We start from the raw sequence: 17270 nt of genomic DNA on the forward strand, positions 1-17270 counted from the left end.
AGAAAGGCATGTCTTAACTCTCCTAATATTTTTGACAGAGTGCACAAATACAAGAAAGTGGCATTTCTGCACGCTAAGAAGTAAACATCCATAATGTGATTTCAGGGCTTGTATTTTCCGGGCCTATAAAACATTTCTTTCTTTTTTTTCTTACTCGTCTTGCTCTCTTGAGTCCAGAGTTCCTTCTTCATCAATAGAGACTTTCTGCATAGCGCTGAAGTCCTCGCGTATACGTATACCGCTTTAATGTGAGTCATCTACGTACGGGCAGTGAAAGGGCCGGGTGGGGTTAGGTGGGGCTCTGCGCTGTGCATCGCAGCCAGCGCCCGGTAGACTTGTGTACGAGGCGCTGGTACGCTTTTCTGCGCTAAAGATCTTTGTTAGCTCCCGTATCGGCTACTGAGACAATCACAAATGTCAACAAAAAGAATGAAATTGATCAAAGTATCATGACCGGGCACAGGATGCGGCCCAGATTCGCCGTCTTACTGCGGTCGGAAACTCACATTTTTACAAAATGAAGATTTCTTAATTTTAAATATATTGTCTTCCAGGTTCATAGATAGCGGAAAATGTTCTGTCTTCACAAATTAGAAAGGTGCTGAAAACAGTTTGTTTTTTAGCTTGCTACAGCATAAGTATGGTATAGGTAATGGTATAAAACATTTATTCAGGAAAAAAAAATCTTTACAGGTTTGGGACGGGGATGCTCGGATCAGTAGCGCTGGACGCATTAGGCTGAAGTGGCTGCCTGAGCTATCGCAGTCAAGAATATCTGTGCCGCGAGGCCGGACCTCGAAAGGGCCGCCCCCCCCCCCCCCCCCCCCCCCGATCAGCACACGTTTGGGTTTTATTAGCGGGGTATAGGACTTGGCTTTCTTCGCAAGCCCATTCCTCATGATGAAGGTCTGTATTCAGGCCGCAAAACGCGCTTTCAGCTTCAGAAGAATCTGAGCTAATTGCGTACGGGCTACATGGGATGTTGGATTGGAGAACAGTTTACAAATGCCTCGGTGACACCCCTTCTGATTAATCCACTACTTTTGCAGGTTCCAGAAATGTTTGCCTAGCTAAGCGGACGTCTTGGGGTATCTTGCGATATGTATTGTGAGATAGGGAGCAGTCATGCGACACTAGTGATGAGGGATTCCGAGAGAGGAATGCTTGGGCTGCGGTGTGCAGACACTTGTTTCTCTTGGTCCTTGAAGACTAGGTACCCATATTACCTTATTATCTGAGGCCTGGTGTCTGGCTTGGGATAATATTTTACAGGGCAAAGGCGATACCTTGCATCGCATGTTGTGTGTGCACGCGGTTTTGGAGTCGGTATCGACGCATGTAGTTTCGATGTATGTTGCATCTAGTGCGATCGCTTCGTTCGCAATCTGTGTGGTGTCTGAATTGCTAAACGGTGGTCCTGCTACCGCATGACTAGGTGATTGGCGGCTACTGTAGTGATGCCTCTTAAAGCCATGAAGGAATATTTTCTCAATTACGTTTGCTTCAACACTTCCCGATGCCTTGCCGTGGTGGTGCAGTGATTTAGGTGCCCGACCACTGGGCCACAGTACCCCGGTTCTATTCCTTCCGCCGGCGGCAACGTTTCGATGGAGGCGAAACGAAGAGGCGTCCGTGTGCTGTGCGATATCAGTGCACATTAAAGATCTCCAGGTGGCCGAAATTATTCCCGAGCCCTCTTCTACGGCACCCATTTCGTTATTTCCGCTTTCACTACCACCTTTTCTTCCCTTACGACACGGTTCGCCTGTCTAGAGATCAAGTATAACAGATACTACGCCTTTCATTTCCTGTGAACTAATTATTATTCAGCACTGGTGGCAGAGAACGCATCCATGGCTCGCTCTAGGTTTCAAGAGATGTTTATGATGGCCCAGCATGCATCTCGCTGTTATCTCGAGCGAGTATTTTTATACTGCATTAAGAGCAAAAGTACAGGAATGCAAGACAGGCACTTACCGCGTTCCCAACCCTCATAGCCATGGTGAGGGTGGCACAAAAGCTTTCGACGAGGGAAAGCAGGTAGACGCTGCAGAACGCCTCGGATGCTGAGAGAAGCCGCGTTGGATCGACAAGGGCAAGCGTCCCGTACATGATTATGATGAGCTGCGCAAAGCAAGAATCAGTTCTTTGAGGGCTTCCTGACGATGAAATATATTTGTGTTTTGAAACCTTTCGAAGCGCCAGCTTTACTACGCAATGTAAAGCCAAGGTCTCCGTGTACAGGAATATGGCCTTCAAGTGAATCAGAGCCCAAACCCCGAAACATTTGTAGTGTCGTTATGGTGTCGTACCCCATAGTAACAAAGGTCAAGGCCAAAGGTCCAAGCGGTGAACGATAACTTGGGCATATGGTCCGGTGTCATGTGATAATTGACGTCATATTGTGACAGTACTTGGAGGAGCGTGCAGCGCGCCAGCCCATTGCTGCAGCATGGAGCCCGAGTAGAGCGATGCGAATGAAGGTATCGCGTACACACTTGGTTTAACCGTAGCTAAACCACTAGCAATGTTTTCTCCGCCACAGTGGCTAGACATAATATCATTGAATTTGTATCTGTGAAAAAATCTGCATAAACTAATTAAGGTGTGTGGAAGAGCTGTTTGGCATAGTTTGGTATGGTTTTGCTTGGCGGCTTAGCATTGGGACACTGGTACGGAGTCATCTTTTTTATGAAGAGGTCACTGTAAATTAAAAAGAAGAAAAAGCCTCTGGCAATGTGTTAGTCGTCTTTATTGAACAGCACACGGAGAAGTTCTATAAGCACCGGATGATAAGCGTAAACCGAAAATATGAACTGGATCTAGCCGTTTTAGGTAGGATGGCCTGGCCGAGCCGTATAGTGTAACATAGATCGTATTAGTGAACGGTAGATATGTAAAAGGCTTGCCCTATCAGACCCCAGTGTTTTCGTGAGAGTAGTTTCATCGCATTAAGGGCTTGGGATGTCTTTTTTTTTTCTTTAAGTTGTTTATGTGTTGGAGAAAGGTTGGTTTTTTGTCAAAGGTGACACCTAACCATTTATGTTCTTGTTAAATAGGTACTGAATTCCGGTTAAGGTGAAGTGTAGGGTCGCTTTGCATTCCTCGTCTCAACGAGAATAAAACAGCTGCTGTTTTTTGTGGAGGGAACTTGAATCTATTTTTTGTCTGCCCACGCCGACATTTTGTTTATAGTGATTTGTATTTGTCTCGCAAATTGACAAGTAGGAAGACGTGTTTGCTATTTGGACATCGTCTACATAAAGGGAATACATTATGGACCTTGGGATCACTTTTGCTAAGGAATTTATCTTCATTATGAAGAGTGTGGTGCTTAAGACACAGCCCTGGGGAACGCCGTTTTCCTGCACGAAGCTAGTTGTTAGCCTAAGCGGACTTGTACGGCTAAGTCACGCAGGATGCCAAACCTCCACTTTGTATCGTAGGACTTCTCCAGGTCGAAGAAGACCCCGATACAATGCTGTTTGTGGATGAACGCTTCCCGACTGTGTTTTCAAGGTGGACCAGGTGATCAGTTGTAGAAGACTTTTTAAACCCGCACTAATGAATAGTAGTTCCCGGAACTGGAGAACAACAGTAAGTCGGATGTTTATTATACTTTTGAAAGATTTTGCGATACAGCTGGTTAGGGCTATTAGTCTGTAACTGGTTTCGTAGGGGGCTTTGCGCATTAAAAAATGGTACTATTACTGCTATTTTCCACGCCTCAGGAATTATTTCAGTTTCCAAATTTTATTAAAACATTTCAACCGGGCCTCTATGGCAGCTTCAGAGAGGTGCGCAAGCATAGCATAATGTATGTTGTCTGGGCATGGTGCTGTTTGTTTACCACGTGATAAAACTGCATTTAGTTCTTGTAATGTGATTGGCCTGTTGTATTCTTCATTTGTGCCTGTACGAAAAAGAAGTTTTTGTCTCCCCGTTATTGCCTTGTGTTTTTGTAATGATTTAGTTCTTGTAATGTGATTGGCCTGTTGTATTCTTCATTTGTGCCTGTACGAAAAAGAAGTTTTTGCCTCCCCGTTATTGCCTTGTGTTTTTGTAATGTGTATGTATAGTTTGAAGAGCTCTAAACGTTAGAGAAAAGTTCGCTCAAAATGTTCGCCGGTTCTTCGAGTATTGTTTGTGTTCCGGGTGTCGTCAACATTGGAAACGTGAATGGGGTATAATTGCCGGGGAAATTTTGGACCTCATCCCATATTTTCTTTGCAGGGATTAAGCAGTTAATGGTTGTTTTATAATTACGCCACGAGGTTTTCTCGGCATTTCGCAGCACATACCGCGCTCTGGCTCTTGCCTTTTTAAAGGTGATCAAGTTATCTGCAGTTGGGATTCGACGGAGGATGCCCCACGCTTTGTTCTGTTTCTTTTTTTTGTGCTATGTACTCCTCCGTACACCATATCTAGTGCTTTTTCCTTGCGTGTTGGGATGTTTGTAGAACAGCTACTAAAGCTGCTGATATAATGCATGTAGAAAACTTTTCATTTATTTCTATTCTTAATTCTTCGGAGTACTGCTTTTCTATGTGGCATTTGCTTTAAAAGCTGATCAATCAGCGAGGTGAAGCTTCCAACGCTGTGGCCTTGTTGAGATAATGGATGTAGAGGATGATAATTTTAAAATGAGTAAATGGTCACTACCCTCAGGGTCGTCTAAAACATCCCAGTTAAAATCAGTAAAAAGGGAAGGTGATGAAAAGGCTACATCTAGACAGGTAAATTTGCCCGAGCAGGGGCAGTAGTAAGTGGGGTTTCCTATGTTTAAGAGATATATGTTGTTTGATAATATAAAAGCCTCTAATAGTTGACTTCTTGTGTCATTATGTTCACTTCCCCAAAAGGAGGAATGCCCGTTAAAATATCCAGCAACCACGAACGGCTCCGGTAGTTGTTAAGTTTCTCTAAGTCACTGACTGTACAGTAATGCCGGAAGTTTGGTTTGGTGTGGTGGTAAGTATACAGAACATGTTGTAATTGTTTTCTGGCTGCTTATGGTAATGGCCACTGCTTCGGACTTTTTTTCAATGGTATTTCTGTTGCAGGAACGTGACTTTGTGTTATGATTGCGACGCCTCCTGAGAGTCTGTTGGCCTGTTCTCGATCTGTTCGGAAGGTTTTATATTTCTTAAATATGTTTGCGTTATGTGAGCCAAGGTTAGTTTCCTGGAGGCATAACGATGTCGGTGCCATTGATGTAAGTATATCTGTGATGTCTGTATAATTTCTAAGTAAACCTCTACAATTCTATTGTATTATGTAAGCCATACTGTGGTGTGTTGCAGATTTAAAGTTTAGTTTCAGGTGGAATTACCCTTGTTTTTTTTCCTAACGAGTTTCGCCGCCCTGCAACGCAGTTGTGTTGGGGGTGACGTCCATCACCTCACTGGAGGTACTGGAAGCCCGCGGTGATGCCACGGACGAACGAGCTTGAGGTCTCCCTCTGGAAGGGGGAACCTGACGAGTTCCCGACTCAGAGGTCGGCAAAACCTCCTTTGGAGCTCGCAGAGCAGCCTTGGCGGCCTCTGCCTGAGGCGGCTTGGATGGTCCTGCCACAGAGTCCGAAGACGTCTCGGTAGGTGCCAGGTTGCGGTCGTCAGAAGCTTCGCCCCTGCGCGCCATATCCGCATATTGTGTCTTTGCGGTGAAGACAAATGTATTGCTTTTTTGCCAGCCGTTGTCTTGACTCAGTGTATGATATGTTTTTTTTTTGTCTTGATTGTGATAATTTCTTTTTCTTTCTTCCAGATTAGACAAGATCTTGAATACGATGGATGTTCTCCTTCACAGTTGGCGCAGTGTGGCACGGGAGCATCACAGTTTTCAGCAGTGTGTTCCGCAGCACATTTTGCACAAGGTTTCTATCCTCGGCTTTTCTGGGACCCATGACCATATTTCCGGTGGTCGAAGCATCTTCGGGCATTTGGTTTGTATGGCAGGACTTTGATTTTTAGGTATCCCACTTATATTGTCCCTGGCACTGTAATGGTATTGAAAGTCAAGAATGCTTTGAAGCGATTTTTCTGTTGACCTTTCAGAGTTTAATTCTGTGAAAGTTAACTACAGTTTGGTCAGTGAGGCCTTATAGCATTTCTTCTTCAGTGAGATGTAGTAAGTCATAGTCTGATATTACATCACGAACGGTGTTCAAAGATCTGTGTGCAGTTACGGTAACAGAGATACCCCCAAGGTATTTGATGTTGCAAGTTTCTCTTGTTGGTCTGCATGGCTGCGCGCGAGCAGCATGTCTTAATTTGCTATTTTGCTCACTTTCTGCTTTGAGCCTAGGGCATTTGTTAAGCATTTGGACACTAGGTATGGTAAGAGGGTTCGGCTGGTTTTTCTTCGACTTCGGAGTGAATTACGTGAAATTTGGCATAGCTAGTTCTTTGGGTTTCCAAGGAAATTTGCAGTGACCAAAGTCCGCCTCCGTTTGACGGGGCGATCGGTTTTCGAAGAGTTAGTAGCCATAAAAGCAATTTTGGTGTTCGGCCAGGGTAGCGGCCACCTACCATGAAGCCAAACAAGAGGACGTGACGGGAACCTGCAATGCAGTGCAGTCCTGCCAACACCAGCCGTACACCCTGACTATAGCCGAATATGGCGTAACGCATGGTGCTTAGCCACACAAGGTTAACCCTTGCCGCCTGGGAAAGGAAAAATTTGAGAAGAAAGGAGGAGACATTACAGTTGTAAGAAAGAAGATAGGAAAGTAAACGATGGAGGGGAGGACAAGAAAAGGCGACTGCCGATTTCCACCGGGTGGGTCAGCCCGGAGGTGCCGTCTATGGGAAGTGTGGGCCAAAGTGGTGTGTTGCCTCCGCCGAGGGGCCTTAAAGGTCCAAAACCTCGGCATCGGCTCAAGCACCAGGATCCCCTTCTCCCAATCCACGGTGATGTAAGGCATGACTAAACCTCGGTGCTCGGGGTCCGTGGTGTCGCACAAAACACACAAACACCTGCTTTAACAGGTACCCCCTGCGGGGTGAGCACATTTAATTGCTGCATGGCACCAATTAAGAAGGCAAACATTTAGCGAGATAGCGTTAAAGGTCCCGCTACTGGGAAATTTCAGCCCTGCTGGCGGCGTCGGAGTTGTGAGTGAAAAAATCTCGAGCATGATAGTTGCAGGAGGCGTTAGCTGGCATCTTCCATGGTAGAGAACTGTTTCTTCGATTATTTATGTGACGTAGCGAGACCACGTGACAGTATAAAGTTGGGTGAAGCTGTGGCCATTTCGGGCCACTCATTTGACGGGGAAAGATGGAACAAGAATCAACCTTCCAGGGCTTTTGTATGCCGAGTCTACATTTAGGCTATGCAGGCACGGTCATACGGCTTGGTTAAAGCAGGATTTTATATGTCAGGGGTTCAGCTATTCTACCGCGTCGTACCCTTATCGGCGAAGCATAAACGTCCGCCATAATTTTCGGCACAGCTCAAATGCGAAGCCAGAAACTCAAATCATTACAACTAGCTAACGTGAAAACAATTCGAGGACACATTGGCGACTAAAGTGATGAAAGGCGAAAGCCTGAGTGCTGCATTCTGCTACACGAGTGTTGCGCATGTACCGATGAATGCTGCTACGAGTAAAGCGAGCGACTACGTACTCTCACGTTGTAAGAGTGCATTTATTCAGTGAACTGCTCCGCGGCGAAGAGATCGAGCTCCTTATATCTGCGTAGTTTTACGTTTACTGTTGTATGGTCGGTTTTATCAAGTGCGCAGCATGAATTAGTAAGTAATAATTAATTAGGCAACTGTTACTAATTAGTATTTTAATATAGGTAGGCAATATTTATTACTTAGTAAGTAATTAGTAGTAAGCAATTGGTAATTATATAAATAGCAAATAATTAGCAGTTGGTAGTTAGCAATAAAATGTATAATTATTAGTCATAATTAGTAATTAACCATTGATCGGCATATGACCATATAGGGCACACATTCGTGTATACTGTCGGGGTGCTCTGTGATTGGTCGAGACCTCCATGACGTCATCCCGTCTCGATCAATCAGAGCCGCCACAAAAGCGTGACACTTTTGCTGATGACAACGATGAGGCAATAAAGTATTTCGCCTTAAAACGTGCACGTTTTCTTCACGTTACGTGTTGATGATAGACGCATTATGCTTCAGTGCGGACAAAACAAATGATGGTTGTCTCACCACAGAGCTGAGCCCACTATACACTGCGTCGACGCAGCCGTTGATGAGGTTGACCTTGAGCACGAGCCTCTGCTCGCGTTCCCTTAGTCGCTTAAGGGTATTGAGGTGGCTCTGTTCCCAGGCGTACATCTTCACCGTACGGATGGAGGTGAGCAGGTCCACCATCTTCTTGAGCCGCTCGTCCCGCATCTTCATGCTGCGTTTCTGCGCTCGGTAAATGAATAGAACGTTGAATTCAAATATATTCCGCAAAACTCAACGTGTATTTAAAATCTCCAGGCGCATAAGAACGGAAGAAAAAGTCCTTGACATAAAGGAAAGTATGCGGGATGCTTTTGTGAGGATTGATCATTGTGAAATAATAATGTAATCATGGAGATAATTGATTAGAAAGTAGATGAAAAGCAATGGAATGCCAATACATCAACCCGGTGCCACGAATTCAGAGTTTTTCGTCCAGTCTCAGGCATCCGTGGGTTCGGAAAATAAATCTTTCTTGCTTGACTTTATGTCAGAGGCTGCTAGGTCTGTGGATACGTGCCTAATAAAAAATCCCCACATTTTTCTTAAAATCTACAGCAAGTTATATGTCTTCTAGAAATAAACTGTACACTTGTGTGATGCCCTGCTGGTAGCCAGGTGTTTTCTGTAAAGCAACTCAACGCACACAGAATAATTTATAAGAAATAGAAAAGTGGTAAAAAGTGTATTCATGAAGGGAGAGAACAGAAGGCGATCAGGTGCAGAAACAGGCTAAGGAATTAAGTTTCGCCAGGCCGGAGCAACAAAATACAATATATACACTTACCTTTAAACGTGCAATTTTCTAACTAACTGCCCCGAATATGCTATGACTTTGCAAAACCATATGTACATGGTCTAATCTTCAGTGAATTGTGCGCAGGGAGGAATGGGAGGGGCTCAAGTTTCAGGTTTAATCGTTAGCATGTTATCGAATCACATATAAACGGAATTGGGTGAACCAAAAATAGGTACACAAATAGAACACAAGAGTAGACTGCAGAAGGCATTTTAATTGAATTAATATGGGACGTTTTATACCCTAAAACATCCACAGCTTTAGCTGCAGGGAATCCAGAAATCTTCGTTACTTTGGATACGTATTCATTCTTGTTTACCTCACACTACGATCCCATTTCTTTCTGACAAATGCATCGGCAAGCTCGTGTGCCACCTAGCTTCTGCTTAGTACTTTTGGTGTTGATTGCAAAGGTCAATATGGCCTTCCACCTGTAGGCTTCGCTCGTATGCCGCACTGTAGAAGCAGTATATTTCTAGGCACTATAGTAGATGTGAAATTTATCTTGCCATTTTCTTCTTCACGGTGATTTTCGAAACATTTATGAAACGGCCCGTCGAGAGATGTATACTTTCCAATAAATTAGGGGAACTTCGTACTCGGCTGCCACATTTTACCTGAACAGAGTCGTATGACACTTCACGCAATCGGGAGTACCATTCCCTTCGAACATGATCAGATGACAAGATGTGGCGAACGGTGCACGCGGAGAAAAACACTGCCGGTATTACGTAAAGATTCCCCGCATCCTTCGTGTAATGGAGCACACTCAGAGCGCAGGGCAGAAATGCTGGTCTGATTTCTTTTTATTTCCCACCTTCCTTGCATCTCCTAGGATTCAGTTTCTGCAGAAGCTTATTGGTCACTGTGACAAAAGCGGTCGTGGAAAAACCAGCTTTAATTAAGCTATTGGTCCCTGAGAACTTTACCAGGTATACACGTGAAAAACAAACCAAGGCACGCCCTGCCAACGCAGGCACCTTTCGATTGACGCGAAAAGCAAGGCATCCGTGTGCTGTACGATGTGAGTGCAGGTTAAAACCCCACGTGGTCGAGATTTTCGCATCCCTACCCTACAGCGTCTTTCATACCTTGAGTCGCTTTGGGACGTTAAACCTCATAAATCAAACCAAACCAAACCAAACTTTTCGCCAAAGCATTTTGAAATTCTTCCAAGGAAACCATGTGCGTCATATGAGATTTACCTTTAAATTTTAGCCAATATAGGTCAGCACTTGAATAGTTATTTCATCGTTCAATGCGCTCACAGTGTGACGATAAAAATTAGGGGGGAGGGGGCAATGCTCAAGCTTTGCCGTACGAGAAGACGCGATAGCGCCTTTAGCACCGCCTGTTGATTCCGCAATTTTTTTTTTTTTTTGTAGTGACACCACAGTTCATTAGTATTCAGCCGAATGGCAAATTGCATACTAGACGCATTTATACGGCTTGTGCGCCATCTGTGGTGCGGTTGCGCAGTTCAATTGTGGCTTTTTCCTGCGGGGGCAGGATGTTGGCTCTGATTTTGCGTTGCAACAAGGGAGAACAATAACAACGCCGACATCGACTCTTTTGTAACTCGGTGTCCTTACACTCTCGCGTAAACATTTGCCAAGGAGTTGTCCACGGATTTATGAACGACAGACTCGCCCAAAAATGTGCTCGATGATGCCCATCTGTGAGGCTTATTCTCGTACTTGTGTTATTTCTCAATAGTTCCGGAAAAATAATAACATGACACTTTACAGATCCCAAGTACAGCATGGATAGGTACAAGCGTACCATTGTTTTGTGCAGCCTACTGCTGATGGCTCTTACCTGGAACGCGTAGTACATAGCCACAACGACCCAGAAGCCCAAGACCGCTACGATGAACGCAGCCCCGATGTTCATGCCCGGAAAGATTCCCACGCGTTGCGTAATCATGTAGATGTTGAGAGGCATGGTGAGAAACCCGGCCAAGGGACTCAGTATAAGCTGACCGCTGAACGCGAGGATACTGCAGTCGACTCCCATTACGGACACGATGTATCCTGAGGAGATAGTCGCACGGGCTGCTGGAGAGTAGTTCAGTACCTGCATGTGGGAAGGCCAGAACAGAGTCATAAATTCAGTTAATGAAATGATCATCATGATCACCATCATGATCAGCTGGACTATATTCTGTGCAGGGCGAAGGCCTCTCCTGTATTCCTCCAAATACCCCGTACTGTGTTAGCTTCATCCACTTGACCCCAGCGAAGTTCTTTATCTCATCCGCCCACGTAACCTTCCGCTGCCCCTTACTACGCTACTCATCGCTTGGAATCCAATTTGTTACCCCAAGTGACCATCGGTTGTCCTCTCTACGCTCTACATGCCCTGCCAATACTTATTTATTCTTCTTGATTTCCACTAGACTCTCGGTAACTCAAGTTATCTTTGTGTCTCACTCTGCGTGCTTCTTAACTCTTAGCGTTACACCTGCCAGTACAAGCGTGGATGTAATACAAACGCTAAAAACATACTAAAATGGGAATCTTTGAGAGATCTCTGGGATTTTACAGAAGAGGATATGATATTTTCGTCGCACTTAATCTATTACGGGAACGAACAAAATAGACACAGAGAAGATTGAGCGCAAACTGGCATCGGTTCACTGATAGAGACAACCTGAAAAGCCTTTGGACGTTGCTCGACGTAAGTCGTCAGGGCTCACTTTGAAAGTAGAGGACTGTCACTTCGCCTGCGAGGAGCTGTAGTATATGGGTCATATCTTAAACTAGTTGGGAGTTCGCACATACCAGCAGAAGAGCACTGTGATTGCACAGTTTGCACAGACCAATAAAGAGCTTCATTAGTGCACTCCCAGACTCCCCATTTGTTGCCATTAGCCTTGTCACCACTACGTGACAATACAATAATGAATGGTACAACAACGTTTACAATCTTCCTTTGTCGTGCTTTATCATAATATGAGCCCACCTACTGTATGGCTTTTAAGGCTATTTACGGAACTCAATATTTATTGAAGAAAAACTAACGAGGACTTGCGCGCCCTTCGCACAATGATACCAGGCTAAATCCTGCGTCCTCCTTACCCTTCGAAAGATGGCTCCTTGTGTGAGCACCTGAACACGCTCCGAGAACCTCAGGCTGATGTGATTAGTGTAGCAGGTGAGAATTCCCTCGGCGAGACATGACATCGCGAACAGCAGTATCATGCATGACAAACTCGATGTTCCCGCAATTAGAGTCCTGCAGAAATAGTCAATCAATGTGGTAACCATTGCGTGAGGGGTCAGATATCGCTTTCGAATTTAACCTTCCGATCTTTCCATAGTTTCTCTACCTGTCACCCCATTTCCCATTATCGTGGGCGATTCTGAAACACAGTTTTTCTTCGGTTGCGGGGCAGCCAGCATAATATTCTGGTTCTTGAAATTTACGGAAATAGCATGCACTTCATAATGATTATCGACTTGCAGTCTCTGCCCTGTGCTATGAATGCGATTCAAAGCCGGTCATAAGCATGAAGAAGTGGTAAAAACTGCAGAAGCGTTCATTTTCTTTAACATTTTCCTCTCGCTTGTTCTTTTTCAAGGCACTTCCGAGACAAAAGGTAAATGCAAAATCGAGAGACAACAGCACGTGCAGCTAAATTTAGTTCGTTACATCTGGCCTGTCGGTTTTAACAGTGAAAATGTCCACATTCAACTTGCAGACATGACAGAAACTGCGTGCACATTGCAATGTGTTCTTAGTTTTTGTAAATTTTTGCTTATTTTTGCTGAAACCCAATAAGAGATTCGCCGGTGTGATCTGTTCCGGTGGATTATAAGATAAGGCAGACATTAAGTGCTTATTCAGCACCACTAATATTAGAATGATGTTAGCAATATTAAACAGATCAAGATTTTGTATTTTTTTCGGGGGGGGGGGTCGCTGGACTATATTGAAAAAGAAAATGTAGTTTGCCAGTCACATCTGCAATTCGACAGTCACATCGGTTAAGAAGTGCGATAACGGTACAGAATATAAAAGGCCGAAAACGCAACTATTGAATCTTGTTAAATAGTATTTCCGACCGTCCACATCAATAAAATAGCGTCGATTAGAATTGTAATGCAGCAAATGCATTAAGAAATTCAATAATTTAAATATAAGTAGCAATATAATGAAAGGCTGTTATACCCCTAGCAACGACGCCATTATATCAATGGGTAACATGCTATACTCAAATGTTGACCTCTCAAAAATGCATTTTTTTACGGGAGATATATCCAACCATGATCCCGAATCGGCTTTGTTTATGAACACGTTTTGTGATTGGAACTAGACGTATGCATGAACGGTTTTTCAGTACTTGGAAAGCCCATTCGAGAGCTTGGACGGAAGTTTGTGACCGAAGCAGTTGACAATTGTGCGAGAATGATTGTATGGCCACGTAAACCTGCCAGGTCCAATGTACACAGTACGCCTCATTGTCGCTGCATTGCAACAAATGACTGCACAATCGTCAAAGCTAATTCACTAATAGTTTGCAGCGAGTTAAAGCTCACTAAAATCTTGTCTCGGCCAAACACAAACCTCCCTAACCAGCGTCGCTCGAGTATCAGCAAAATTTCAAGAGCAATGTTTTATCTACACTGCAGAAATGTGAAAGCCTGGTCATTGCTGGTGCACACGGCGCATCACGTTTGCAGTCATTATCATTGCTAGGGACGCTAGGGATGGAGGTTAAATTCCAGGATGGAGACTAATTTGTTTTTTAATGAGGAGGAATCTCACACCTTTTAAGAGTTGCTAGGCAACGCCGGCAGAGCTTGGCGAGGGGGCTGCGCAGCTGGCCTGTAATCTGGCCGCAGTTGGCCTGCTGCGCAGCTGGCCATTTGGCTGCGCAGTTGCCCCGCAAAATGTTGCTTATATTAAGCTCTGCTTCGTAAGAGCAAATTAGTGTTCTCGCAGTGATGCGCACACCTTCTCACGTATTGTAACATTGAATTGTCCCACTGCTAGTCTGCAGACATACGCACCCCCTGCCTCGAATCTCACAATAACACATGCTGCCCATGGGCGCAAGCTACAAACACGCACAGCCCCATTCCCCATCCTTCTCCACGCACACTTTCCTGACCAGTTTTGTTCTTCCTGCAAGCTCTGTGGCAAACGTGGCGACTTTCTACACATATTATTCACCTGCCCCTCATTCCCTCATCCTCCTTCACCAGAGGTGGCCCTAGATTACTGGGAGAAGCTACTCACCAGTACCTCCTATAAGGACCAGCGCAAGATGCGCTCTCGCTCAGATAGCCCTCCAAGGGTTTTCCTTTGCTTTGTAAGAGGGCCCTCCGTACTGGGAGGGGACTCTCAAATGCCGTGCAAGGGGCAACGCCCCCTCCCTCTGTAATATTGGCAGTAAATGTTTCTATCACCACCAGCGCCACAAAAAAGCCTATATGTTAAAAGTCTTCCAACGCCCGCCGCGAGGTTCAGACAGCGTACAAGATTGTTGCATGCTTTTAAGCTGCTTTGTGCGAGAAACGCTGTAGATAAGCTTCACAGTGTGCTTCGAAGATATCTGATCATCAACAAGGCAGCTTGAATATCTTTTATCACATACGCACTTTCTTACTAGTTTTGCATCTTGTAAGGAACTGCCTTCGCACTTCATACACGTCGAAAGCATGGCAATGTCGCACTTTATCTATACTCACTCGAGCACAAGAGCCCTGGAGATGATGACAAGGTAGTAGGCGAACCCGGTGCTTAATATCCACACGAGATCCCGCCAAAGGACTCGGCAAAAGGCGCAGAATAATTGAAGTTTTCTTCGAGTGGGATTCCTGCATCGCGATTAGGTTTGTGACACAGAAGAGCAGCATAAAAACCACCAGTTGTTTTTACAAAGAGTGTTAGCCATTGACACTGCTTGCTATGTCATTTCAGCTATGTTATTACAACTATGACCCTGGCCTAAATTTTTCCACGACAGTCTGCCGTCATAGAATACTTCATTTTGTTCTTCGTGCCCTTTTCATCAAATTGTTTTCAGAAACTTCGTACCTTTTGCTAAGCATCCAGTTGCATAACCTACGCTATTTTTACTTATGCACTAAAGAGGATGGCCATTTTATTTTGAAAAGAGTGCTAATATTGCTTAACCTGAAAGTAAACAGCTGCCCTCAGTAAGGAATACGTGAATATGTTAGCGGCAGCCACTTTTATTTTTGACCTTGCGTTGACAGCCGTGCGTTCTTTGTTTCCTTAACAATAAACTGCAACTAAGCGTTCATGCACGATAGAATTTAATGACATCTACAATAACTTTCACCCGGAGGTGAAATTTTGTCATTATTTTACAGGTGAGTATGAGGGTAAATTAGGCCCGTTTATTTTCTTACCTAAATAGATGCGCTAGTAACAAAAAAACACAAGCAAGAAAGGGTGAATACAGACACTGTGTTTCTCAGCGTGTTTTTGTTTTCTTAGCGCTGCTCTTTAAGTATGAAATACCTACTAGCCCGGCACCTAGCACTTCTATTTTCTTACATTGAAATTACACAAAGAGAATTCATTGTGTACATACATACATACAAAAACGCACATTATTCACAGATCAAAGCACTATACAAAACACTATAGGGTACTTATAAAAATAAATACATGGTTCCTCAGAGAGGGGAAAACAATAGAAAGGGGGAAGGGGGGTTCTAATAAAGTACGACGGGCATCTCAAGTCTGCTCCCCCGTACAACATAGAAGCGCGTCTGCCAGCGCCGCAGAAACCACGTCCCGCCATCTGTTTCTAACTGTCCAGACAGATACTTCCAGATGACGAGGCGCAACCTCTGTAAGGCTGGGTACACTGCGCGGGTGGAAGTGCGGCGCGCCTCAGCGAGGCACCTGCGACGCCACAACACAAACAGAACAACAGTGAACTCAAGGTGTTCGAAAGTGTTGCATCAGAGCCGGACGCCGGAATTCTTCCGAAGGTTAAACATCCTATATGCGAGCCGCCACATTGTTCTCGCAACTACATATGCGAAAAAAAAAATAAACATTTAAGAGGCTCTCGGGAGCACCGTAGTTGGCACACTGGTCACTGGGTACAATACTCCATCTGGCAACGCGCTGTCTCGTGAGGAGGATGCCCCGGCGCCTAAGCCAGTCAAAATCTCGCACTTCAGTTGGCAGCCAACAAGCTGGCCACCTTCGCCATTTGGAGACAGCGGTCTCTTGTTGCACATCCGCTGAAAGTCTGCTAACGGCAAGTAGTTCGCTGATGCGTATGGCTGGTAGGCCGCCTACATTAACATATGACAGGTCGGCATCGAGAGTCGACTTTGTCTCGGCAAACTCGCGGTAAAAAGGCAGAGGTCTGACGGGCTATGGACCGAAGTGATGTTCGGGTGTAAGCACACCACGCGCCATGCTCATCAAGTACAGGATGAGCGAGCAACCAGGGTAAGACTGGTCAGATAATAGCCTCTCCACCAGCCTTAACGCGAGTACTCGAGCCACTGTCGGGATGCACGGCAGGCCAAAGCCTCCCGTGCTCCTCGGAAGGTGAAGGATATGACGGGCGACTAGCGTTGTCCTGCCGTCCCAAACTATAGCCAACATTGATCTTAGTGCACAATTTGATGAGCATGGGAGGATTAAAGTAACATGGGGTCCCATATGTCTTGTCTCATTGATAAGAGCCTAGAACATGTGGAGTAAAACATGCAGTAGTTGTTCGTTTACAGCATGACAACCTAAACGAGATGCGAGCGCGAAGAACAATGAAGCCTATACGCACCCTTTATTTGCGTAAGCGTACAGCTTACCCACGCATCTCCCACAGACACTGTTTATGCTTGGTTTGACGAGATCTCGAATCAACACAGCCGACTTTCCTAGAATGCTCTTGAGATTCCTGTAAAATAGAACGGAGGTGAGTAAGGCGCCAAAGTTTAAATATATATTACGTGTTGAAAAACGTATATCTATAAAACTTTAATGAAGGTAAACTAGCAACTCAGAGATATAGTTTATTGGCAGAGAAAGTTGGTGGAATTGTTCGCTGTGTTACAATTGCGACTTTGTAAAATGATGAATCGGAACTAAAATCGTTGAAATGGGGGCGATGATGATGATGACTTTATGAAATGTAACTGATCGAATAAATTAAGCATCATCAGTACCCCGATGGGGTGGCGCAGTGGTTACGGCGCTCGACTACTGTTCCCAAGGATGCGGGATCGAAGTGCACGTTAAAAAACCCCACGTGGTCGAC

General features: G+C 44.9%; 1 protein-coding gene across 1 annotated transcript in view; it reads right to left on the minus strand.

Annotated features, from left to right (window-relative positions):
* Positions 1–17270, minus strand: part of LOC146178707 (multidrug resistance-associated protein 1-like) — a 100495-nt gene that overhangs the window by 55090 nt on the left and 28135 nt on the right. The window contains exons 7-12 of the mRNA XM_084579791.1: positions 16794–16910; positions 14707–14835; positions 12091–12247; positions 10829–11086; positions 8191–8394; positions 1978–2124 (exon numbers count right to left, since the gene is read on the minus strand). Of these exons, the coding sequence (XP_084435917.1) occupies positions 1978–2124; positions 8191–8394; positions 10829–11086; positions 12091–12247; positions 14707–14835; positions 16794–16910 (1012 nt within the window). The remainder of the gene's footprint in view (positions 1–1977; positions 2125–8190; positions 8395–10828; positions 11087–12090; positions 12248–14706; positions 14836–16793; positions 16911–17270) is intronic.

This window comes from Amblyomma maculatum, chromosome 9, assembly GCF_055883805.1.
Source record: "Amblyomma maculatum isolate TAMU_Amacu chromosome 9, ASM5588380v1, whole genome shotgun sequence".
NCBI lineage: Eukaryota > Metazoa > Arthropoda > Arachnida > Ixodida > Ixodidae > Amblyomma > Amblyomma maculatum.